Source organism: Siniperca chuatsi, linkage group LG11 (assembly GCF_020085105.1).
Source record: "Siniperca chuatsi isolate FFG_IHB_CAS linkage group LG11, ASM2008510v1, whole genome shotgun sequence".
In the NCBI taxonomy this organism is placed as follows: domain Eukaryota; kingdom Metazoa; phylum Chordata; class Actinopteri; order Centrarchiformes; family Sinipercidae; genus Siniperca; species Siniperca chuatsi.
The window spans coordinates 17,606,042-17,633,161 of record NC_058052.1 but is presented as its reverse complement, the minus strand read 5'-3'; the positions used below and the strand labels follow the sequence as shown (position 1 = coordinate 17,633,161).

At 40.6% G+C, this 27,120-nt stretch overlaps 1 protein-coding gene across 1 annotated transcript; it reads right to left on the bottom strand.

Annotated features, from left to right (window-relative positions):
* Positions 1 to 15,362: 15,362 nt before the first annotated feature.
* Positions 15,363 to 26,393, bottom strand: ptena (phosphatase and tensin homolog A). Its single transcript, XM_044213324.1, has 10 exons — positions 25,464 to 26,393; positions 21,658 to 21,742; positions 21,462 to 21,506; positions 21,318 to 21,361; positions 20,842 to 21,080; positions 20,385 to 20,526; positions 18,570 to 18,638; positions 17,906 to 18,072; positions 16,741 to 17,022; positions 15,363 to 16,554 (listed from the first exon to the last, which is right to left on the bottom strand). The coding sequence occupies exons 1-10, from the start codon at positions 25,540 to 25,542 to the stop codon at positions 16,369 to 16,371; spliced, it is 1,338 nt and encodes a 445-aa protein (XP_044069259.1). The 5' UTR covers positions 25,543 to 26,393; the 3' UTR covers positions 15,363 to 16,368.
* Between the last annotated feature and the right edge of the window lie 727 nt (positions 26,394 to 27,120).

Genomic DNA, 27,120 nt, shown 5'->3' with positions numbered 1-27,120 from the left:
ACAGGTGTTGTAGAAATATTGTAAATTTATATTTTTAGCCGTGCATGCAGTGTGGCTGTATCGATGGCAATGTCAGTCTTTCGGTCGGTCTACCACTTTGGTCCAGACTGAAATATCTCAACAACTATTGGATGGATGGCTGTGAAATTTTGTACAAATATTTTGAGAGAAATGTTTCCACAACTGTCCAACAAATTGCCATGAAATTTGGTTCAGACATTCATGTCCCCCTCAAGATGAACTGTAATCACTTTGATGATCCCTTAACTTTTCAACTAGTGCCATCATCAGGTAAAAACTACAAACGACATTCCCACTGGTCTCAGATGTAGGCTTATGTTGTGTTTTGTGCTAATTAGCAAATGTTAGCATGCCAGCATGCTAAACTAAGATGAACATCATAAACATTGTACCTGCTAAACATCAGCTTGTTAGCATCGTCACTGTGAGCATGTTAGCATGCTGACATTTGCATTTAGCTCAAATCACCGCTGTGCCTAAATACAGCCTCACAGAGACACTAGCATGGCTGTAGACTCTTAGTCTTTTTGGAACTATTTCCATACAATCTCAGAGTTAATATGTAGTGCATCGCCAAACTTGAAAAAGCAAGTAGACCATGCTGGATCAATGACAAACAATGACAATGTGTTTGGTTCTGCAGCTTTTCATCATTCATTCTTTTATCAAGAGATGTAACTCTTTACAAGATGGATTAACAGTATGAAAAGAGAAAAAAAATCTTTTTAAGGACAGTAACATATTGTGGACATTCATACAATTCAAATGTAGGAAGTAAACATGATGGCCTTCTCCCTCAGCTGCTAGCTTTGAGGATAAACAAGTGGATGAATTGGACATGGTCTTCTTGGCACAAATGCATGTATTTTGGTGCCTCATTCTCTGTTTTGAGTCAGCTAATGCTTAATGTAATAATAGCATATAAAACATTTACCAATAGGCCACACTGAGAGCACCACTCAAAACCAAATAACTGCAAAACCACCACCAGAGAAGTGCAGCTTGTAGATTTCAGCTCTGTGGAAAGACATTATCATCTGTGGCCAATGTGTTCCGCCTCCCATCGCCCCCAGGTCATATGCAGAATAAGGCAGAGTAATAGCTCCACTGAGATGGAGGGAGAAAAAAATAAAATAGAATAAGATAATGTTTTTGTTGTTAGGAGGAAGCTGCTGGAAGGGACCGTGTTGCAAAGCCTCCCCAGGGACACAGAAGAAGAGGGAAGAGATGAGTTGGGGAAGCAGTAGGTAACAGTCTCTTTGGGTAAAAGAAGCACCAGAAAGAAAGAGAGGAGACTTCAGTGGTTGTGATTGCTTCTGTAGGCTGAAGTTAATTAATTCTGTATTGCATTATAGCGTGTTTCATAGATTTAGTTAACTATAGTCACGATGCACTGTGTCTTTTTTTGGAAATTGGGTCACAACGGTGTTAACTCAAAACAACAAGCAAAGCAACAAGTTTTTCCAGAAATTGTATTGCATGCATGTCAGTGCCATGTTTTGTACACTATGCATTTGTTAATTTAAAATTTCAAGCATGTCATGGAAGATTACTTCATATTTCATATTTACTTCCTTGAGGTTGAGCTTCTTCTTTAACTTGAGCTGTAGCACTTCTTTTATAGAGCCAAAGCTTTTAGGCCTACAGGTAGTAATCATAACCCATGAATGCACTGAGAGTGAATGTGAAAACTATATTTCCAAAAGGGATTGGCTTGGCTCTTTCAATTCAGAGCAGCTATACTGCTGCGACTTTGACATTTAAACATAGCCACTGTGACAGTTTTCACTTTTTCCGTCTTGAAGTGAATATTTGAAACATTCACTTTGAAAAGAACCAGACTGATGAGATTCACAGTTTTGGTATTCAGGGCTCATGTTCAGGTGCTGAAACCGTGGTATTGGACGATGATAATACAGGCAGGGATATCTTTATTTGGGATATCTTGAATGAAAGAGGAAATAACTAATGTGAGGGAAAAACATATATTGCTAACTGCTTTTCTGCCTTGTAACTTGTGTCCAGTATAGAAGAAACTGGAACTGGGTGGGACAAATCTGATGCTTCTTCACACACAGAACAGGAAGAGAGTCATGCTGCTCTTCAACTACAGGAAATAACCTCTGTGCTGATGACGCAGGTCTCAGGGGAATGCTCAGCAAGTTCTGTAAGTCTGCAGCATACTGTACACTCTGTAACTGCATGAACGCCAGGGCTGTGTAAGGCCGTGCAACATTCACACACATTCACACGCTCACATACTCACACATTTCTTTGAGTGTTGTTTTGTGCAATACATTAAAAGTAAAGATTGTGTTCGTCACTAAATCATCAAAAACAACTACAATATCTCCCTGTGTTTCTCTCCCTCAGCACCGGCTTACACACATGCACACAAACTAGATGAAAAGACGTAAATCTGTAAAGCTGCCACTAGACGATATGTCTGTGCAGAGAGATTTCCCCCCGCAACACATCTAGCGGTCTGCCTAATTAGAGCCGAGCGTATCTGTGGGTAAGGGAGTCTGTGCCTGCACATGGAAGGGGGATTTGGCCAAGAGCATTCATTCACAGGGCTGTCTTGTGGGGAAGACAATAGAGACGAGGGCAGATTGGATGTCTTGTTCAAAACTGTGCCGAGTGCTTTTCTCCAGCACAGAGGAAAAACAAGAATAATGCCGATTGAATATCCCTTTGAGATGGAGTTATTGGGACTATTGGTGTTGGAAAAATCCAGTTAGGTACTTAATCAAAAAAGAGCGGCAGCAGGGAGAGACTGAGCTGAGCCTGTAGGCCAGGCCGAACTGATCCCAGCCCTGCCTGTCCTGTCCTTTACCTGTCCTCTCTGTACTCAGAGTGGGTCCACTCCAGTCATGTGTCCTTTGTCCAAACCATTCTGACCTCTAGGACAACCCCTCTCTCATTTCTGAGAGCAGAAGATGTGAATGTTAATAGAAAATATATATCCACATATTGAGTCAACTGTAACACCTGTGTGTTGCAAGTGAGAGTATGTGAAAACTAACATAGTTAGCAAGCAAGCAGAGAAGTTGAAACAGTTAACTAAAAGTAATTACTAAATAGCTAGTTAAAAGTAATCGATAAAAGGTTGAAATAGGCCTAGTTATCTATAAGTAATGAATAAATGCTTGAAATAGTTAGCTAAAATTAATGAATAAACGGTTGAAATAGTTAACTATAAGCAATGGATAAATGCTTGAAATAGTTAGCTAAAAGTACTGGATACATGGCTGAAACATCCAGCTTCTGCTTCTTCAAGTGGTAGTAGTATAAAAGCAGACATGACCAAAATTACCTAAAAATTGAAAGTTCAACTGTATGAAAAAAATATCGTAAGAATATACACTTTTATATCATTTACAGTGTTAAATGGGCAGTATGTAAGAATTGAGACTACTCTCCATCTGTCCATACTCCAAAAAAATAGGGGGCAGCATATCACATATCAGATCATAACTGATGCTAACTGCTGCTAGCTAGATAGCTCAGTTAGCCATTCAGCTAACTTAGCAGTCCTTTAGCTGACTGTGTCCGGAACGTGCACCAGAACCGGAGCCAGGTGAGCGGGCTACGTCACTGACATAACGCCAGAACTGTTTTTTCTTCACATTCTGTTGATAAGGTTAGTTCATTTTTTGAATGTTTTTTAATAAAATTCTAGCCAAATCTTACTTATTGCCCCTTTAAACAACATCCACTTTAAAATCAGTTAAAACGAACACATTTGGAACATGACGGGTGGTGTCGATGAAGGGTGAGTTCATCTGTATAGGGCTATGGGAGTACATGACGGAATAGGTTAACATTGGTGAGCACATAATTTTGCCAAGGTTGCACAATCCTTTCACTTTGTTATTTTAATAACAATTTTCAGAAATGTTGTATCTGCATCTGTATTCGAATCAAAAGACAGTGATGGACAATCACAGGACCATGCATCAGATTTCTTTCTTTTCAAGTGCAGTAGTTCTTGAGAAATCAGTGAAAATGTTCAAAATTGTCTCCTAATGATAAATCCTTTATAAATTACTGGATCCACAACAAACCTAAAACCTAATGTTCCACCAGATTTGAAATCTTTTTTGAGATTTGACAACTTTTTTCAGATATTCTAACAATCAGACAAAGATCAACTAATAAATCTCATGTAGCATACTCACTTCAGTGAAATGAATCAACTTTCCTGAGAACGCTAACATTTTACATGAAACTTTTCTCACTCACCCACACAGAAAATACATGTGTAATGTGTAATCTAACCCACACACATACACACACACACACACACACAGCACTCACACACACACATGTACACACAAAGCTATCACCTCTCACCCACCAGCCTGGAAAATATTAACCTTTTCATCTCACATTGCCTTTTGTCTAACTTCATGCATCATGCTCACATGCATAAAGACACATGCCACACTGCACGCATGCACATTATAAACTGGTAAGTAAGTACACACAGATTCATACATACCAACATACAGACACACAAGCGGCTGCAGATATCTCAGAGGAACTTCAGAGAATTCAGGGAGTGGAGAGTCATTTGGTTAAAGAGGACCAAACTGCAGGAAATGAGAATCATTGACCCTCCCTTGTGACCGAATTTACAATCTGTGCCTGAAATCAGTTGGAGGAAGAAAGAAAACAGAGAAAGTTAGCTGGAGAAGGAAATGTTTCTATAAATAGAAGGCCCACGTTTGAAATGATTCTGAAAGGCATGCAATCATTTATTATTCAGCTCATATTGCTCCATGTTTATCACATAGAATGAGTAAAAGAAACTTAAATTTAGATTTATTTTGTGACAATAGCACATTTAAAACTAGTGATTGGTTTCACTGTGTATTTATGAAAGTACAAAGACATACAAAGTCTTTTAGGTAAATAAACTCTGATTTATGTGTGACAGGTTTTAGTGCACCTACATGCCATTTGCTTTGTGCAGTTTAACTGTCCTCAGACATGGGGATTTAAAAACGTCTCTCTAACACTATCTGAACCTTTATTTAAGATTTTTAGCACAACCAACAATGACGATGGGAGGCTACGTTTGAGTGCGACGCATTAACGAAAACAAACAGTATATTGTGAGCATGAAGAGAAGAAGCCTTTTGCATTGAAGAGGTGCACGAGGCCTCATTCATAATTCAGAGGCGTCGCGGCGATATGAGAGAGGAGGACGCATCTGTCTGCATTACGGCAGCGTTGCCTCTGCGTTGCATCACCCTCCCGGGTGGTTCGTTTTCGAGAGTTTAATACGCTCCCTATCAATTGCGCTTTGGCTGGCTAATTTCAGCCTCAGATAAGAGCCTTTATTTGTCACCCAGCTCCTTTGCCCTGTCACACAGCCTAGAAATGCCTTCTCTGTCTGAAATCTTTAAAGGAGTGCTGACTGGAAGAGCAGCTGTTTGTCTACCTATATGTTACTTGTGACTGTTCAGTGTGGAGCATCACAAGTAAGGATATTATGAACCCTCAATGCTAACTCGAAACCCATCCCCCCCACACACACATGTATAGCTGTCTCCCCACACAAAGAGAGGCGCATGTGCCTTATTACACACACACACACAGCTGGCTGCTGGTCTGTCTGACCTAGTTTATTTCTGTAGGCTGCTCTAATGGAGGGAGCGAGCGTGGTGTATTATCTGCCTGCATCTGATTTGCATTTCTGCCCTGTCACTGGCAGATGGCACCAGAGGTCGAGAGCAGAACTTTTTGGAGGCCCTCTCACATACAAAACATACTGCACGTACACACACACACACACACACACACACACACACACGCACAGAAGCTTCACACATTTAAATACTTAAATTACCAGAGAAGCATCAAGTAAAAATAAGTATTTTGTATGTAAAAAAGACGTGCAGGTGTGTGTACACGTGCTGTACATATAGTGCATGCATGCATGCAGACGGGTGGAGAGCCTGGTGAACTGTAGCATTTGGTTAAAACCCTCTGCTCTTGCACTAGTCATGCTTAATAGGAAGGAAGCGATGAATCACACTCACTTATTTGTGGTAGTGGTGAGTGTTCAAGTACAGATAGGGCCTCTCTTTCTCACTCTCTTTCTATCTCACACACATACATGCACATGCTCTCTCTCTCTCTAGAAATCACAGAGGAAGTGAACAGACGTGAAACCTCAGCACTTTTCTATCCGATGGAAGTCTCTGTCATGGTTGAAATCATTCAGAAAGAACGTGATTTCAGGTTTATTGTGAAACAAATGGCGTGTTTATGTCTCCTTGCTATTGCATCAGAACACGTAAGACATCATAGAGATGAGAGCTGATACTGTGCACCTCCTCTCTGTATGTGATGCTTTTTATATTAAATCTGATCAAATCTGGCTCTGTATGTTGCAGAATAAATACACAGCAGCTTTGAGGTTTGTCCTCTTGTCCTGATTTATCTGACACATACTGGAGCTCATGCAGAAACATCATCCCACCCAGCTGGGGGTGGCAATGTCGCAGGTGGTGTGTGTCCTCCATGTATGTGAATGCACTGACATTTATTTAAATATGTCAGTGTTACTTTTTTTTTACATCTTAAATTTGCACTTTAGCAACACCTGGTGATGTACACAGTGGAGAATGTAGGTATCCAAGCACACACACACATACTGTATTCGCACGCATGCACACACAAGCCATTAGTCTTTATTTGGAGACAGGAAACATCAGGGTGTGTTCTCACTCTCTTTACCTCTTTCTCTCTCTCTCTTTCACACACACACACACACACGTAACCGTTAGTTATGGGTGTGAGGACATTTTCCATGTGGTTTGAGTGGTTAAGCTTTGCAATTGTAAAGTGTGAAAAAAAATCTGCCAGATCTGCTCTATGTAAAGACACAAATGGCTGAAGTGGAGTGGGGGTGAGACCAATTAGTTTGAGGCTCTCATTGAAGTGTTGCGCAAAAACTGGCAAAAAAAAACCAAAAAAAAAAACCCACACAGCCTTGTCACGCCAGAGAATAACTTTTCCATGAGCTCTGGTGAGTTGAAGAGGCTGACTGATGACATTGTATAATGTTATTCTCCAAGTTCAAAATCAAGGGCTAAGTTCAAACAGAATGCTACTTGTGCTTGAAAATTCCTTCTTTTGTCTTTTGCTTTTACAATTTTCTTTGACATGGCCATCTCCTCTCTGACTCATCCTTCAGGTCTCAAGTGTATTGTGGTGAACCGCTGCTGAATACGCTCCTCTTTTATATCCTTTTTCTCTCCTATATCTCGCTTTCCCTCTTTCCATTTCCGTTTGCTCTGTGTCTGTCTTTCTTTAGCAAAGGTTAAGTTCTAGTTCAGTGTCGATAGCTTTAAATAATGCATATTTCCAATTAAATATAAATGAGGTATCTTTTTTTTAAAGAAAATATTGTAAATTATGTCAATCCTGTGAGCTGAAATTGTTCGATATTTGGACAGATATGCAGGAAATGCTAGACGGGTAGAATTGAGTTCTTTCTGCATTCAATGTGGCCTTCCAAGGTTTTTTTAAGCGAAGACTAGTCATTAACTCACAACGACCTAATTGTGTGGTTGGTGCTTCACTTTAAAAAAGACTGAGCAAAAATTTGTCTGGGTGCTTCAGCTCCTTTAATACAGGTAATACAGGTCCACGAGGTCAGCAGCAGAGGAGTTCAGCATCTGTTGAATTTATCTCTGTGATCCTGATGAAAACCTTTAGATAATTCACATGCGCATTTGTGCCATTTATTTTTTCAGCAACTCTTGCCAGCATCACAGCAGTGTCATCCTCACTTTAGGTGGTCTCTGTGACAGAATCAGGGACGGCTGAATTGTGTGCTGTCTCTTCACACTAGCAATTGTGTCATTTTTACCTCAAAACCTGTTAGTTACGCAACAGTTTGGGCTTTTCGTGTCTTGCTTAATAACCTGAAATGGATGCAAGTGGAACTGACATAAGCCTGTGTGTTTATCTGTTATTGTCTGTGGCTGTGAGCATGTGCTATGGGTGTCCCGTGTGTGTGTGTGTGCGCCTTCATGTATGTGTTTTTGGATGCTGTGGGTGGGTACAGTCATTGTGCATGCCATGGATGTGCATAATATGTTTGTGTGTGTGTATGTGCATGCTGTGTGTTCTCATTTGATGGCGGCTTGCTATCAGTGTTTGTTTGGGGTTAAAAGCCCCTGTCTCTGAGGGTGTTAGCGGGGGTCATCTAAACCGGATCTGCAGCCGAATCGCTTGAGAGGCAGAAGCATAATCTGTAGCTGGCTTTGTGCTCCCAGATTAAAGTGATGATGTTTAAACCTTTCTCACGGCCGCAATATGCCTTTGCTTCCCTCCCTGCTACTCAGTATGTGAGTGACAAGAGATCCACACAGCTGGGTTCAAGAAAAGGACACCTTCCTTACTATTTTTGAAATGGGGAGCTTTAGCACATTATCTGAGTCGACGCACGCATGTTCTATTCATCTATTAATTTGCCATCAGCGTGGTGTAGCTGTAGCGTATCTTCTCCAGTGTTTGAGGGGAAACAGCTGCTAATCCTAATCCCCCGTCTCCCCCCACGGGATTCTGTCAAATCACAGGGCCTTTAAAAAGCTCTGGCTGGCTGGTTCCAGGGCTGGTTGAGTGGTTGGCTGACTGGCAGGCTTTAAATGAGAGGACAGACCATGTTTACCCACTCCCATGACTGACATCCACTAGGCCTCCAGAAAGTATGTCACTTGTTTGTATAAGTATGTACATATACACACCAGATACTACTTCTCCAGAGGTATCATCTAATACGGTGAAAATAGCTTTACCTATAAACCTTTGCAGTCAATAAGGAAGGTTTAAATAAATGCCTTATATTGTGAAACGAGTTGAAAAAGAAGCCTTTGGGTTTACACAAGATGTAGGTTTACCCACCCCAAAATATTTGTGCTGAAAACCCTGTAAAATTAAATTTAAAAGAAATAATTTAATTTTCATCTAAAAGGAAACAGACATACTATCTGGGAAACTGTAGCTCAGGCAAGTGTGTTGACCATTGGTTGGTGGTTTAAATGTGAAAATCCTTTAAATTTAAAATGGATTTTGTTCTTAGCAGACAGATCCAGGCTAGCTGTTTTCCCCTGCTTCCAGTCTGTATGCTAAGCTAAGTTAACCGTCTCCTGGCGGTAGCATCATATGTAATGGACAGATATGAGCGTGGTATCGATCTTCTCATCTAACTCTCTGCAAGAAAGTGAATAAAAGTATTTCTAAAAATATCAAACTATTCCTTTAAGTGTCCCTGAGTAAGACACTCAATCCCAAATTGCGCTGCAAATGAATCTTATGTATGTAAACTAAACACAGAGTATATGGCCAAAATAAAAAAGCCTCTTTTTTATTATTAGAAAAGAAAAAATATGTATGTGCATATCTGTGTAAACTGAAGGCCTTGGTGTATGGCAAACATCACTGTCACAGTCTTTAAAGCGAGACTATGTAACTTTAAAGAAAAGGATTAACCCATTCTTCCTCTTACAAATGAAAAGTTGACCATAAGCCATTAAACCATTGCAGTAGAAGAGGGCACAATGAGACAGTTAAAAGAGTGCCAGTTAAACCTCAAGTGATGGAAACCATGTAGAAAATGTAATGGAAATATTTCTGCCACTATGTTCGTCTCTTCAGTGGATGTTTAAGTCACATGCTTCATGAACGTCATGATTTATTCGCCAAGTCTGTTTCCATTACGCTTTGTCGCATTTTAGTTTTAATCAATAAACCAACTTTACAACCTCAGCCAAGCATACAAACATTTTTGCAATATTATTGACTTTTTTTGAATTTCCAGTGTTTCCACTCCGTTTTTTTGAAAACTCAAAAATCATTTGAAAATGAGCATAAAAACAGGTGGATGGAAATGCAATGATAGGCTCACTTCAAACCACCACAAGACCTGAAACTGCAATGCTGAATGTTGCAGACTGGTCTCTGCATGCATCATTGGCTAAAGGTGATCAATGGAAAGTCACAGTTTTGGTAACAAATATAAACGAACCCTTTTAAAACCACCAGAACTTCAGTGTGACAGGATTTTGGATCCCTTATTCTAACTATATCCTCTCTAGATATACAGTATATGCTTTTTTGATGCATCTCATGAACTGTAGAACCCTGAATGTCTCTTCTCTGAAACTCTGAGAGTCTGCAGTATCATTTGTAACTTTCACTCTCCAGCGCAAACACTAATATCGGTCTTGTCCATCAGCCGTTCTCACATCAGTCATTTCAGATAATGACTCTCAGCTGGGAGAGACAGAGAGTGGAGGGACTCGGAGGCTGAGCAAAGAGTAACAGCCGACACGCTTGCGTCTCCCTCCCTTGTTCTTGGTATATAAGGATGAGATGGGGATGAGGAGTGCGCGGGTAACTATCAGTCATCAGCGTGAGGATTAGGGACTGTCATCAGCAGCCATATGCCTCATATTACCCTCCTGATGACACTAGATGGAGAGAGGGAAGAGAGCGAGGAAGAGGAGGAGGAGGCTCGGGGGAAGGATTACACCCGCTCTAAGATTTCAGGGTAAAAGTCAGGTAGAACAGAGCCTGTCAAAGTAAAGTCTGATATAATGCACTTTGGTGTATGAACGTACATTTTCACATGCACACAAATACACATAGATATACATAAAAGCCCTGCAGCAGGAGCACTTTTCACTATCATAGAAAGCAAGTTCCTGTTGTAGAAATGTGTGTGTGTGTGTGTGCGCACGCATGTATACTGTGCTGGCTGAATGTACAGTATGTAGAGCCCTATGGTAAAGCTGATGTGCTTCTGTCCATGTTTTTTGTGTCTGGTTATGCATGTTGACTATTATTCAGTACAATAGACACACATGTGCTCTTCATTGATCACAAAGAGAGAACAAGTACTTGTGTGTGTGTGTGTGCGTGTGTGTAGGAAGGGGAGGGGTTAGTGGCGACAGCAATACAGTAAGTGTTTCCATGTGCTTCTCTTATCCATGAAGACACATAAACACTCACAGAATGACAAGCATGCTGGCATATCCATGTCAACAAACACACACACACACAGAAACAGAGCTTGTGTGACTCATTAGGTGACTCAGGTATTGACAGTAAAAATAACATCTGAAAACATTTACCGTATATTCATTAACAGTTGATCCAACTCACGACGAGAAGCACTTTAATGGATTTCCATCAAATGCACCTTGTCAGCCAAACTAACTCTATGCTGCTCCATGCGTACGTACGTACAGCTACGTGTTTCCAATTATCTCCTTCCTAATTCCACTTCCTCATTTAACGTACTTCCTGCGTGCTATTGCCTGGCTATTTTGGTGCATTCACACAAAAAGAGAAACCATACAGAGGCTTTTCTAAAAGTGGGACCAAGTTCACAGCAGAGAAAATAATGAGGCTTTTGAGAGCTAAAATGTTATGCAAGGATAGAGGAGGGATAATATTCAACACCTAATGTATTCTTCTTTTACTCGGATTTATACTGTTTGGATGCTACTTTCATAGGCAGATTTTTTTTTTTTACGTGAGAGTCTTGTGCTGTTTTTGACCATAAGGTATTCATGACGTTTGACCTAAAAGAGATGAATCAACATTCTTGCATAAAAACATTAAAACAAAAATCATTGATTGAAACTATAAGTTTAATAACATGCTGAAAAAAGCAGTAATTGTTTGAATATTCGTCTTAATTTCCTTCAAAGAAAAGCTGGATGGGATTCCAGCTTTAATGTAGTGGATTAATTTAAAAAATCTGCAAGAAATGAAGTGTTTCTACATTTCTGGAAGCCATATTCTGGCACTATTGAACCACCTTGCATAATAATCAGAGTGGATGCATAAATAATCAAAGCAACTTATGTTATCTTTATCTCATTCATAGTCATTTGTGTTATGAACATAATGTTTGCGTGTCACCTCATAACCAAAATACTCCCATATTAGCATCATTACGCTGACATGCTCCAAGACTGAGTGTGTTTGCTAGTTTTCCTCATCAGCCGCCGCAGCAGACCACCACGAAGAGAGGAGAGGCAGAGAAGCATGTAAAAAGACCATATGTGTGAGCATGAGTGTGGGCACAGAGAAATGATATGCCTGTGGTTCTGTGCCTGGGCTTATGTGAGTCTGTGGGAGGCAGAGTATGACTTTGTTCATAATTTTATATTTGTGTGTGTGAGTGTGATGGTCTACACGTGTGGGAGTGTGCACTTTTTCCACAGGCTGTCACTCGTGCTGCTGCTGCTGAGTCTTTGGTAACTTACACTGTGTGTGTGTGTGTGTGTGTGTGTGTTTAAGCTTTTGTTTAATTTCTACTTCCTGTTTTATTCTTGGCCTAATCCAAACGTAACACAGCTGTGCAGTCAGCCAGAGAAAGAGGGCTTGGGGGATGGGTTGCCAGGTCCTGGTGAGTGCAGCCATGCTCTACAACTGCTACCAACAGATGGAAGAGAAATGGGGTTACCAGCTTGGGCTTATCTTCTCTTTGTAGGCCAGACTGACCCCCTCACCACATACACATACACATACACACACACACACACACACACACACACACACACTCCCCCACCCCCTTATATGGTCATAATACTATGCTTAAATCTCTATATTTTGGTGTTAGCTTTTTCAAGTAGTTTGATGCATGGGCTATGGAAGACCATACCCGCCAGAAAAAACAAAACAAAAACAAAAGACAAAAACTTGTGCATGTTAAATGCTCATGGCAAGTCAATATTATGAGATACTAAGTCATAACTTTAACATACAATCTCAGATTTCTGATTCAGTTTCATAACTTTGACTTGAGGCCTGGTCACACCAGAAAGTGGTACGGTGAAATAAATCTGTGCATCCTTGCAAAATATTTGGTTCTTGAAGCTTGGTGACTTAGTAACTATCACAGAGCTAGTTGGTGATCTTCTGTAGCTGGCAAGCTAACTCGCTAGCAAGCCGAGCTAGCGCTAGTCAGTCACAATAGCTCGCGGAGATTCTCTCTATTTTCTCTCTACTGTTCTGTTTACTGTTTACTTGTATTTGCACCACTGACTCCTGTCTCAATACTGTCTGCAAACAAAACATATTTATATTTATATTGCCATTTTCAGAAAGAACATAGTTATGAAGACATAAGCACAGAAATAAAACAATCATTCCTCTTTTTAGGAGCAGTTAATACTCTGATAGAGGTGAATTGTGCAACACAGCTAATAAGTTACATATACTGTAGCTTCCTCCATTTTGGACTCACCAGCTCTCCGTCCACTCACTGGTCAACATGGCTTGCTAGTGGTCAATGGCGCAAATTCACTGGTCGAAGTTTGACAAAGTTGAACTCAACGTAAAAATTCCGCACAGATTTACTTCGCAACTGCAAGCGAATGTACTTGTCACAGCAATTCCATTGGAATGAAATTTGCCATGAAATTTCACCAGTTTGAATGCTGGTGTAACCAGGCCTTTAGTCTCTCATTACTTAGATTTATATCTCCAAATTTTGACTTAGTATCACATAACTTTGACCTACTATATTATAGCTTTTGCCTAGTATTTCATAACTTGAATAAGTAGAAAAGTAGAATGAAACATGAATATTTATGTTTGTATCATGTCTAAATTTTCATACATTTTTTCATAATTTTCCTGTTGGAAATGGGCTTCCATAATGGACTAACATAAGGTTTAGTGGGAGAAGTGGACCAATAGATTGTAAATGCAATACATACTGTATAATTTCATGTTCATGTTTCTTTTTATGTCATACCATAAAATCGTGTATCGTATTGCATCTTTAATTGGCTGTATAATAAACGACCCACATAATGGAGGGAAATTCTCATGTAAATATTCAAACAAACGAACATCTTTTGAAAGAGCCGGTGCTCAAGACATACAAATGAAACTGTATTTTGATTAGATTAATATTTCAGATGCTGCTTCTGCGTCGGTGTTTCTGTATGTGATGAGGAGGACAATCAAAAGCAAAGATGTGGACTCAACTGAAGTCAGCTCTCTCTGCTCTCTTCAGTCTCGCCTGCCTGTGGAGAGGTGAGGCATCTCTCTCTGGTCTCTCTCAACCCAGCACAGCACATTCATTATTAATCTACCAGAGTCTCTCCCTCCTCCTCAGCTCAGCCTGCACTGGCTGGCTTTGATGTCTCTATCAACCAAAAGAGCTGAGGACCAAGTCTTAATAGAGCAGAAGGGGATTATGTGACTGCCTGCCTCTGGGGGTGGAATTTTATATATAAATATATATATGTTTAATTCATACTTTATTTTATTATCAGGAGACTTTGGGCCATGCTTTAGCCAGGGTCTTGCCACTCTGCTCTCCTATCACAGTGACATGGTCGTTAATCCTGTTACTCTTTCATTTGGGGAGTCGCATAAGCCTGTGAGCAGAGCAGGCTCGTCTACCAGAGGCCTTGCGCTCCTCCCTCCTGGGCTGGTAGTCTTTCCTTCCTCTGCTCATTTCATGTGGAGAATGCCTCGATTAACCAGCAGCAACCACTCTTCACATGCAGTACTGATGTTATGAGATCATGCTGCTTTTGGCTCACAATTTTTTTTTCTTTTTTTAAAATCAGAGATCAGAGGTCAGTTTGCTTTTAAATCAATTCAGGAAATATGTTACTTTGCAGAAAAATCAAAACATAAATGATCCATCCCATCTATTAAGAAGCCATTAAAGTGAAAGCTGAGTTGTGCGAACTTCTTTACCAGTCAAGTTTGAATGTAAGCAAACTGTTGCTGTGCCTCTTCAACAGATTTATATGCTTGTTCTCACTGATGGACTGCCATTAAAGTAGATGCTCAGCTCTGAGCTTGAGTCTCTTGTTTGAAATGGGCTCTTCGCCCTCAGTTGAACTTTTAATAATAATCCTTCCATCACTTCCCTACCTCAGGTCCCACCCACTATTTGCAGCGCTGACCTTTAAAGCAGGAAGTTACTGTTAACACAGCTCCAGCAGCTGCACCGACAACCTGCTTTACAGCATTTTTCTCATCACATTTTCCTCCCCGACTCGCTGCACCTGCGCCACCTCGTTCAAATTCAGATTACGGCGGCTGGGTACTGTCACTTAAACTTTTGACTTCAGTTGACAGCAATGGTGTCAAGTTAAAGATTGCGTTGGCCTTGCTGTTTGATGACAGCTGCATATTACAAAAATTATTTTTCATTCTGCATGATTTTCATGAACTGCGAATGGTGGAGGGGAGAATATTACATAAACCTCTGATGTAATTTTCTGAGCATGACTCAAAGCACTGGGGAACTGCACGCAGAAGACACATCTCAAAGCTGGTTTCTTTAAGAAAAGACAACATTGCATACATTTATTAGGGATGGACGCCAATTCCAATACATGCAAATCACCATTGTCCTTTAAATGTAGTGTTGACATTATTGCAAACACTTGTCTCCCTGCTGTTTTGTGTATTATACTTTTATTATCTTAGGATAAAAAAAACATTAACAATTACATGGGATGCCTTGTTCTGCATAATTTAACGTATACACAGTGGGAACAGGAATGGCAATGCTTTAGACATCATCACAGCCTCTTCAAAACCCCGCCCACCCCCAACCCACTGCCCGCATGCAGTTTGCACTGCACAAAGACCAAAAGTCACGTGAGACAGCCTGCAAAGAGCACAAGAAGCATTCACAGTAAAGGAGTATAAGATGGAGGGGAAGGAGGGAGAGTAAAAGATGAGGAGCAAGGGGGGAGGAGAAGAGAGGGAGTGAAAACAAAGTGACTGCAGCACTGGCCTTTGTTTAGACAGGAGAAGGAGCAGCATAGTCCTAGTATATCATTCTAACTTCTCCCACACTTCAACTCCCGTCTCCTGATTGTGGTACTCTTTCCATTGTCTTTGACACAAAAAAAGTTTGTTTGAGATTTTTTTGTTTTTTTATATATATATATATATATATATATATATATATATATATATATATATATATATATATATATATATATATATATATATATATATATATATATATATATATATATATATATATATATATATATATATATATATGCTACAGCACCTTTTCCCATGGGGCAACAGTGTCAATACCTCAAACATGGTACATGGGCGTGCCAAAGAAAAAAAAAAAAAATAAAAACAATATATTGGTCAGGATATTTATCTTTTTTTCCCTAAAATTGGCATTTGACATGATGATACTCTATTGCCGTCTGGGGGAGGGAAGGGACAAAAGGTTCTTCTTTTGAGTTTATATTCAAGTTTTCTCCTTTTTTTTCTGGTGTATAGTTTCTTCTTTTCCTGTTTAAAAAGAGTTCACACTTTTGTGATTTGCGTGTGCTGCTCTTCATCAAAAGGTTCATTTTCCGGATCAGAGTCAGTGGTGTCAGAGTATCGATAATGGTCTGGCTCATTGTCGCTAACGTCCGGGGTGACGGATGTTGAAGTGCTTGCTTCAGAATTCGAAGGCTCCTCCACGGTTTTCGTAAAATACAACTTCACCTGAAATTGCAAATTAAGACTAACTTCACTCTGTGCACTAAAAATAAATCATAAGTCTTTTCATTGCTCTTTCAATAAAAACACAGACTGATTTGAAAGCAAAGGAATTAAGCTTATTCAATAACATACTTATCAATCCATATAATCCATCCATTTACCCAGCTAATATTTAAATTAAATCTTTACCTTGAAGTTTGGTGAGAAGTAGCGGTTAGCTTTGTCTTTGTTGGCCTTGTCCAAGTCGTTTTTAGTGAGCGTCAGGATGAGGTAGTCCCTGTCCCTGTCGCTTTCCCTGCCGCTTTCCCTGCAGCTGTCCCTGCACTCGGCGCTCTGCGGCTGGCCCTGGCCCAGTGCCGGTACCCCCTGCTGGCTCTCTGCATTGTTCACCGCCCCGTTCTCTATCTTGTCGCCGCTCTCCTCTGGTCCAGGGATGAAGAAGGTGTTCACCCAGAAGTGGAACATTTTGTCCTGGAGGGCAGAGGTGATGAGAGAGATGTAATGAGAAATTGGGCGAAATAGAGTATTCAAAAGAAACTTTTGATAACATTTGTTTATGGACTCAGTCCAGTTACGTAAGGTTTGCATTATTCTATGTTTTTCTTGTCGTCAATAACTCTCCATTAGAAAACAAACAAACCAACACTGTGCCTGTCTCTTAATACTTTCCGACCCAGTCTGTGCACTCGGCCCAAAGCCCAGTTGTTTCTACTCAAAGACGTAAATCTTTAAAAACTACTACAAATACAGTTTCATTAAAATAAATAGGCTCAGTAATTTTAAGCAAACATTACTCAAACAGGAGTTAATATAGTTATATATAGTTGAATTTTCTGGGGGACTGTTTTCAGCCATGGATTAATATACATTTGTTGCGTTAGTGAGTATTTATAGCAGCAGGATGGACTAAAAAGAAACTACAGTGTCCATGTTCATGGTAATGAAGTAACTTGTCAACCAGTGGTGACGGTGTGGCTAAATGATGCGTTTGTAATAGTTTTTGGACAACAAAAGAGGTCTATGGCACAGAGGAATAAGCTATTATCAGGCTTTGGTAACACAAAAAGTAACATTTTTGGTTTTGGTCTTTCATGGGTTTTATTGACAAAAAAAAAAAGTATATCTATCTATCTATAGATATATAGAATGCCATGTCTTATTCTTTAAAAATAAATAAATAAAAAAAATTGTTGACACCCAGCTAAGTAAGAAAATGCTTGTCAAAGCCTACTGATTGTTCTTTGGCCTAGCAGACGTCATGACAATCAACAGCTGAAATGAGCTCAGGGACAAGGACCAAGCAAATGAAACTACAATGAAAGCCCCTGAACACACGCACCCCAACACAACTAACCTTCTTCATCATCTTATTCTGTTTATGGAAGAACTCCACTTTGATGTCTCCACAAACTGGCAGCGGCTGGGGGAATTCAAAAAACATGTGCTTGTCCTCACGCCGCGTGTGAGCAGGGTTCGACGTGTGAATCTTCACTTTTAGCTGGTACACCACAAACTGGGGATCTGCAAAAAGTGTTGACGTTGCACAGGGGGGGCAAGATTATGAGATTTGTCAGGGGGAAGAGACAGAAAACACAAGAAGAAGAATGAGTGAGATCAAGAGAGCAAGACAGGATACCAGTATTATTACATGAGTTTGACAGCTCAGCACACCACTACCTCCCCCCAATAAATAAGTGCAAAACATTAAAATTAAGGAGCAGAGAGGGAAACTAACAGACCACAAAATCTAACACCCAAAGAGACCCAGAACCAGAGACATAGGACTCTATTCTGACAGTCTTGGACCAGCACAACGCGTTGTATATAGAGGAATTTTAACCCTTCCTTCTTCCTGTCAGGGAGGGTGTGGTGTTGGAGATGACATCATATGCCTGTAAACTAGTCCTATCCTGTTAGGCAACATGTCTAACTCAGACTACGCCAGCCTGGTGGACCTCTGGGGCCATATAAAAAAGGAAATGAATGAAAAAATAATAATGGATGAAAGGCTCATTTACCCCAATGCCAATTCCCTTTCTTGAAGCCCTGAGGGGTTGGCTCGCTCCTGTTCTTAACGGTACTGTCCCCTAAGAGAGAAAGAAGGAGATTGTCACAAACAGGACCTGGCTGGTCTGTCAGGGGCTTGACAGCACAGCAGGCACAAACACATGAGCTCCACACACATATTTACAGATATCTGCTTCTACATAGTTTTTCTAAAAAACAAAACAACAAACAGTACGTGGCTTTAAAGTGAAGGTGTGCATCTTAAACATTTTACATGGGACCTGGAGTGAAAGGGGGAACTTGAGATTGCTCACGATCATAAAACGACCACAAAACATCAGTTTTCTTTGGTGAATTTAACAAACAAATGTGTGATGTTATTTGTTACAGAATTATGAAACTAGCTTTTCCTATTTATCACTGTGGTAAAGTGAGCTAAAACCTGGAGGCTAGAAAAGGGCGATGTGTGTGTACATGTATTAAGACGTCAAACTCAGAATATGGACTTTTTTTTTGTAATGGGAGAGTTAGGAGGAAAGAGTCCAGCCATGGATGTTCAGCACAGTCAGGTGTTAGAGTGAAAAAGCCACAAAAATAAAAAAGGAAGAAGGTGCTTTTTCTAACCGACAGCTGAAAATGGACAAATTCAGAAACAAGAAAAGCATTGTGCAACTCAAACAGGTTTGAGCGTTAACATGTTGAGAAAATATGGACATGGACACTAAAAATAAATGTCATTATGTGCTTAGAAATTTTACCCATGGTCTCACAAACACTTTAACTACCTTTTTTGGATGTGGAAAGCTAAATCAGTATTGATGTTGATAAAGTTTTGGTTTCAACACACTTTTAAAAATCAAGCATATTCTGAGTCAGACTGCTTTGCGTCTGTGTCATTCTGCCACTGTTTGCATACACACCATTTTACAACAAAGTCATACCACTTAATCTCCGAGCAAACATGCAGTGATATGTAAATACTCATGATTGGGTGACTGAAACAGCTAGAGGGACATTAACACTCGACTGCTGTGAATCACTGAGCAAAATATTTAATTCCTTTACTGACTTTTAGTTACTTCCTGTTAATGTTCAAGTAAAGCACATAAAACTCGCTTTTAGTGTACTGTCCAGTGTGTGAGTGCACAGTTTACTTCCCTCATGCAAGGCTTTAAGTGCTCTAATCTGTTTAAACAGTGTATACTGTAATTCCTTTGAATACTGTGCACAGAAAAGTATTAAATAGAGGAACAACTGAAAGCACACAGAGCCAGACTCCTATAAAGGCAATCCTTCTGAGGAACCTAAAAAATAAAAAATCAAATAAGATGGCTCCAATACCTCCAATACTTCCTTGCTCAACTTTTGTTTGGAGGTAAAATTCTTAGAAGGCATCACTTTCTGTTTTCATGTGCTTTTCTTCAGTGACAGAACATGAGAATAACATTTAAAAAATCCAAAATGACAAACAGAGCGGATCTGATTCAACAAGTTTTTGATTTTTTTTTTTTTTAAAGCAGGCAGAGAATGAGTTGGCCTTGTTGTAAGCAGCAACAACAGGACTTAATCAATAAGAAGCTGACCTTGTTAGTCAAAAGGTACAAAAATACTGCAGCAAATTCAGCCACACTTGATTCGGTTTTAAAATCCCAGTACAGGAGGACTCAACTCTACCGTAGATGACCTGCTCTGTTCTATGGTGCTAAAGTGTAGCGTGGGTGAGCCCTACAATGCACAACACATCCAAGCCTCTAGTTCCATTTGAACAGCAGTATGCTTGCCTACGCCCTAGTTTGGAGTTAAAGTTGAACATGAGCGTGACTCACTGCAGGTGCCCCCGCTGAACATAGGGAGAGTCTCAAACACCATTTTGTGGAAGAGGAGCGCCACCGGCTTGTACTCTAGCTGGTTCTTCAGTAGGTAGCTGTAGTAGTAGACGTAGCGGCGCTGGCTCGGGATTGTTACTCCCTGCAACAACAGAAACAATGTTTAGAGATCCTGAAAGCACAAATCACCATCTCTTTTGAGTATTTTATACTTTTCTCTGATTTATATCACTGTAAACTGCAGTTATGAATATGTCACCTTAGGCTCTGGAAAAATTCAAATGGCATTTTTCAAACGTTTATGACATTAACTGGACAAAATGATTAACCAAGGAAATAATCTGCAGACTAATCAATAATGAAAATAATTATTAGTTGCAGCTCTATTTGCAACAATTGATCTGAAGTGATAAAGAGCTGTTGTGTTAAGACATTTGGTCACCGATTGATATCTCACCTTCTTGTCCCTTGTCCTGACTTCACCGTAAAAGTCAAGCGCTTCTTGGGCCTCCAGGAATTTGCCGCGATGGAGGAGATAGGCGCAGATCATGACTCCAGTGCGGCCCTTTCCGGCCTTACAGTGGATGGCCGCCACGTGATTGTCATCCTCGCTGAGCCACTGGTCCAGGTCTTCACAAAACGGCTTAATTAGCTCCAGCTGAGGAGGGTTGTGGTCTTCGAAGGGGTACTGTGCAACTGATGCATGACGGGATGCAGGCCCACGCAAAGTTGTAACCAGAGAGGCAAAAAAATAATAATTGTGCACAGGAACAGAGAGCAGACAGGTCAGAGACAAGACAGGGAGAAGGACACAGTGGACATTTTGTGAGATTTTAATCAGCCTTGCGTGGAATCAGGCTTTCAGGGTTTTTTTTTTTGTTTTTTTGTTTTTAAACGAGGGAAAGCATCTATAGAGCATGTTAGGCAGCCTACCTCTGCAGTTAAATTTGGCAGCATCGTAGTGTCTTTCTGCGCAGCTGAAATGGGAAGAACAAAAAAAAACAGTTAGCGAACATACAGAGGAAGTTATTAAGTAAACAAAGAGCAGTTTAGGTACGAACAACATGTAACACTTACAGGTTGTAGATTTTGTAATGGTTTTTATGCTTTGAATCCAAAAACCTGTTTGCAAGAGAGAACATAACCAGATAGAGAATATATTTATAAATCAACTACCAGAGCAAAATGAATAAACATAAATACTCTATAATAAGATGCTTTTGTCTTACATTTCCCTTTTCTATGATCACATAGCAGAGGCAATACAACTCACCGTACTACATCGTCTATATTGTTTCTGTACACGCCTTCGAGTCTCTCTGCTGGAAAGCCCATAGCAATGATGTTTGGGTAGATATCTGTTCAGGCAGGGGTCAAGGAAATGTATTTTGTGCATGCCTGTGGAAGGCAGGCAGGCATCCAGCACCACATCTACTTAAACTTAAAGAAGTAGGTCTACCTTTCCTTTCAATAGCTATGTAACAAGACTAAAATTAAATGTTATTTAAAAGAAGTTAATCTAGAAGAATTTGCCATTAGAGCACAATTACAAGAATGCAGACATGAGCAGCAGAGCGTGAAAAGGTTTCAGCCAATGTCAATATGAAGGTGTCATTGTAGTTATGGATAGATGGGAGCACAGAGGAGGGATGCTGATCAGTGTGTGTGTGTGTGTGTGTGTGTGTGTGTGTGTGTGTGTGTTGTGACAGATGGCCTTGACAGTGAGAAGCATGCAGAGAGGACAGGAGTAATCGCGCTCCTGCACGAGCCAGGCCCACATGTGGGTGCACGAGGAGAGTCTCCGCTCCCTGACCTGCATTTATTTTTAGAGCCCAAAGTTATATTGGGATGATCGCAAATGTTCGGCTTATCTCGCTTTTGAGCTCAGCCGGACCAATCAGAATATCTGTGAGATTGAACGCAGGCAACATGAAGACACACAGGTAGGGGAAACCCCCCCCAAAAAAAACCCTGTTTCATCAAACAAAAATCCCTTGTGTTATGACTTACAGGTTGTAAATGCAGCAGTAAGATGTAGTTGTGTTTTCTATGACATTCAGTGATGGACAAAATCACACACACCAGATCACACTAAAAGTTTAACTTCTGGTTGCACTGCCTTTCTCGTGCTACACCTGGCTGCCTATACAGTTGCCTTACATCACTGAACGCCTACCTGTAACTACAGTCTGCTTGTCGCCATAAGCTGTGGGATTTCACACTTTAACCACTGACTAAAGGGCAACCTTTTCTTACACTTCCTGTGCCACGGTGTCAAAAATAGAAAAGCTGAATAATTCTAATTGGATGTGTCTGTTTTATTTTGAGCAGACCTTATTTTTCTGGAGTCAAATCACTTTTTAACTGGTCAGAAACATTCGACACACGCATCTGACAACTCTGGTGAGAAAGCGCGGCTGGCTCAACACAATATTCAACTTTGCTAGTGTGCACACATACAAGTACATGCAGATGCAAAAATCCACAAGAACAAGAACTTTTCATGGTACACACACAGTGCACACACATATACAGTTCCTTGTTTAATCAATAGACCTGCTACTTTAGAAAAATGTTTGAATCCAGAACAAGTAGACACATATACAAGGATTAATGCAATTTCAAAATTTTTTTGCTGGAGAGAAGTGAGCTAAATGGCAGTCTTCAATAAACCCCTGTAAGAGGAACTCACTAAGTGCACTAACGCAACTGAGGTATGCTCAACACCTTGATGCATTAATTCAACAAGCCCAATAGCAAATTTATGGTGGTATTTGCATAGTGCCAAGCTACTTCCCTGTAGCTCACAACAGAGTAGTCTATCTGTACATACTGTGCCATAATCCCATCCATTAATGCCTAAAAGACCTAATTAGGAATCAAATACAGGTTTTCTATGCTGTTTGATGGGCTACTGTAACCCTTGGACCTACTGGCAAAGTTATCTCAGTCAGACTATTATAAGTGTTTTTAAAAAGCTCCAGAGCTCCCAGGAGAGCCTCAGCCCAGGGCATGGGGGGCTTGGTCTCTGCAGCTGGGAGGAAACGCACATACGGGACCCCTGACGGGAGCCCCAAGTAGGGGGGGGACACAACAAGGAAAATCTGCCATTTCAGGCACGCCTTTTCTTTAAAGCCAGCTCTGCCTCAGCTCTATGCATACGCCAAATCCACAACTGAGAGCAATAGAGGGGGGAAAAGGGAGAGTGGGAACCGGCGAGCGCTGAGCGAGGAGGGGGTGGGGAGGACAGGAAAGGAGGAGAGCAGAGGCAAGGGGGCAAGCAGAGTGAGGGAGAATTAGAGTGGGAGTTGTAAAGAAAAAGAGCAAAGGAGAGGTGGTGGGTTGAGAGGGTACGAGAGGGAGAGAGCACTCAGACAGCAACACTGATACAAGATCACTGGCAACTCTATTTTAAGGGCAATTCCCAGAACTGCGATACTGCATTACATAACTACAGAGAGCCCATATTGTTTTTAGACACCATGCCAAAAATGATAAAAGGGATAGTTCAAAAAGGGCCCACATCTGAACAAGAGGAGACTTCAAGCCAAAGAAAGATACCACTTTTGAGTGGCGTGCCCTCTTCACACCTGCACAAAGCTTAAGTGGCACAACGCAGAGTCCTGCCACTGACATAATCTTTACCACATTACAAAACCAGGTGAGAAACATCTGATCAAACATTGTGATTCACACCTTTCAGCATCTGCAGACACACATACATCCCAGCTGACAGTTCTGACTGAATATGTCAGTATTGAATCATAGTAACTAGCACTCAGCTTTACATTTCCATTCTTTTAGGCTACTCAGCAATGTTATCAAGTTAATGCAACAAAATACCAAGGCCTGTTTAATTTTTTACATGCTGTACAGAAGCAGATAGTGCTGCAACTTACAATCATTTTCATTATCGATTAATCTGCCAAATACTTTTCTCGTCTCAATTTTTTGAGAATGAGAAACTGGAAACTGAATTTTTGCATAAAATAGTAATATAACATATTACATATATATTATATATTTCATTATATGTATATAACAGCTAACAATCTATAGTAAAAACTGTTGCAGACTTATCTTGTGTCGATCAACTCACTACTTGTTTCAGATCTGAAACCACAAATATCAAACTGAGGACTCAAAAGGCCGAAAGGCGGTTTGACATCCTGATACAAAATCATGTGCACATTCGCAACCATGACCTCTCTCAGCACTGTCACACATAAGATTTTGCATTTAGATGTCCATGGTCAACCACATCAGATGCTAATATAGCTCATCACCAGCCAAATAAGTAAAAGAACCAACTTTAGTACCAGCGATACTGCACTAGTGAACCAGGTCAACTATTATCAGTGGTAATAGATGAGAAATGAGTTCTGCAGAGAGGCCAGAAATAGCAATTCTTATGGAATGTGGGGAATGGAAAATGTTAATTTGATTTTTCAAAGATTTGTTGAAATCCATCAATTAATACTCACCGATAGAGGACAGAGGTGAGGTGAGGCAAGATGAGCTTACATCAGGGATGTATGGCAATTGTTGGACTATTTGCATCATAAACCAGAAAACTACCATATAATGAAGTTACATATATTCTTTCTAGATTAATGAACATAAAAAAATTAAATAGAAGGGAATTAGATAAATACTAGACACCATCTACGTGCCTTCAAACACCAACTGATTAAAAAAAAAAATGACTTAATTCCATTAACAATTTCACAACCTTAAGCTCCACCGTTGGGTGACTGCTATGCAAGTTAAATGCCCTGTCGTTTGTTTTGTTTTTTAAACACACACTGAAGTCCAGTTAAAAGGGGTTTTACAGCTACAATATGACTGTGACATTTATGTGTGCTGGTTTGACAGATCCACCATCTTTCAAACATGCTGGGTGACAGCAAAGCTGCGCTGTCTGACCAACTAGCTAGCTAGCTAAGTAGCAAGGAAGCTAACTACCTCACGTTACTCCACTGACATTTCTGGTTCCAGCGCCACTACTCAATGCAACTATTACACATTACTAGTCAAGGTCCCGGGTGTTGTGAAAATAAGGAACATAAGGAAGGATACATGTTAAGTCCAGGTCGAACCCATCCTCTTGATATCTCCTTTTGTTCCGACTGACCATTTCTTTTATAATAGCAGCCATTGTAGCAGGTGACAGGAGTCTATATGGGGTAAATGATGAAAACAGGTTTTTCTAGTATTGGCTGTCTGGTCGTGTATGTCGAAGTCCTGCTCTCGGTCGCTGGCTGCTCTCTGAATTTTGCAGGTCCTCGCAGAGACGTGCTAGCCAGCAGAGTTAGCAGTGGCTGTCGGTAGGATTAGAAAGGCTTCCTCTGGATCATAAAGACGGGCCTTGCTCTGCTCCTCCGTGCAGGCCCGACTTTCCCAATCCTGCAATTCGTCTTGCAAATACCCCCGAATAAAATACATGCAGTAGTCCTCAGAAGACCTTTGGATGCCAGACACGGTCCAACCCGCCGCGACTGACAGCGAGAGAATAGAGAACTCACCGGTTCCCGAAACCCGTATCCAGTCACTCAGACGTAGCTAGCTCGCTAGCTAGCTAACTAGCTGCCGCGCAGCTAGCTAGCAACAATAGCTAATGCTACCTCCTTTTTCGATCCAAAAACCTCCTAACGATTCAACATTGTCATCGACTGATTGCCAAGAACACATCTGAAAAAAAGTGACAGGCTCCACCTTAAATGTATATAGACTATACAAAGATCAGAAATCTGCACAGATTGGTTTGACAGTTCCGTCCCGGGGAATCATCTTCTTTTCTCGTTCCTCTCGTTCCTCTCGCTCCAGCTGAACTCTCAGGCTCCCATCATGGCCTCCACTGAAGGAAAAAAAGAAGGTAGAGCAGGCTGGGATTTTAGAACAAATATCCCACCGCCTTCACTATATAGTTCCTCCGTTCAATTAAAACCGGCAAATGCAGTATTAACTAATATTGTTTCAATAATTGCTAGTATATGCTGATGAACAACTACTGGCATATGTAATAGTTTTAACCCTAAAAGCGCAACAAACGAGTTATTTCGTGCTTCTGGCGGAAGGATAAAGTGAGTCCGCATGCGACGCTCCCTTCTGTCAAAGTGATCACGTGTGGCCGTAATTAGGGAAGTTTCCAACATAATGTCACTTTTCGCGGTTTAAACTGTCATTTCAGGCTATAGCAAATGTATCCATGTAAATAACCTATCAATCCATAAGTCGTTTATTATGTTTACAATGGAAAATGTACTTTGCAGTACCTTCATTGCCTTCTTCTTCATACAGCCTCCTCACATCAACTCTAAATTATACCAACGTTATTAATTGCACTGGCCACAGACAGGCAATGTTATTAGGGGTTCAAGCCCCTATTGTGTTTTTGCGGGTATATTGTTCTTCTTCTTCTTATTATTATTATTTGTTGTCTGCCGCAAATGCTCAAATTGGAAATTGGAATTGGAAATGATGTGCATGTGCTTCCACAGAAATATGAGCCCAATCGGCCGCATGGTGGCGCTGTATTTAAGGCCCAATAATAACATTTTGAACAGGCCACGCTCCTCACACCGTAAGTCCGAATGACTTGAAATTTCTGTCACAAGTCCAGCTCCATGTGCTCTACAAAAAAGCCTCTTAGACCACTAAAGTCCACCCAACTAGATTTTCCGCCATTTTGAATTTTGTGAAAAACACATTTTTGACATCTCTTCCTAAACCGTAG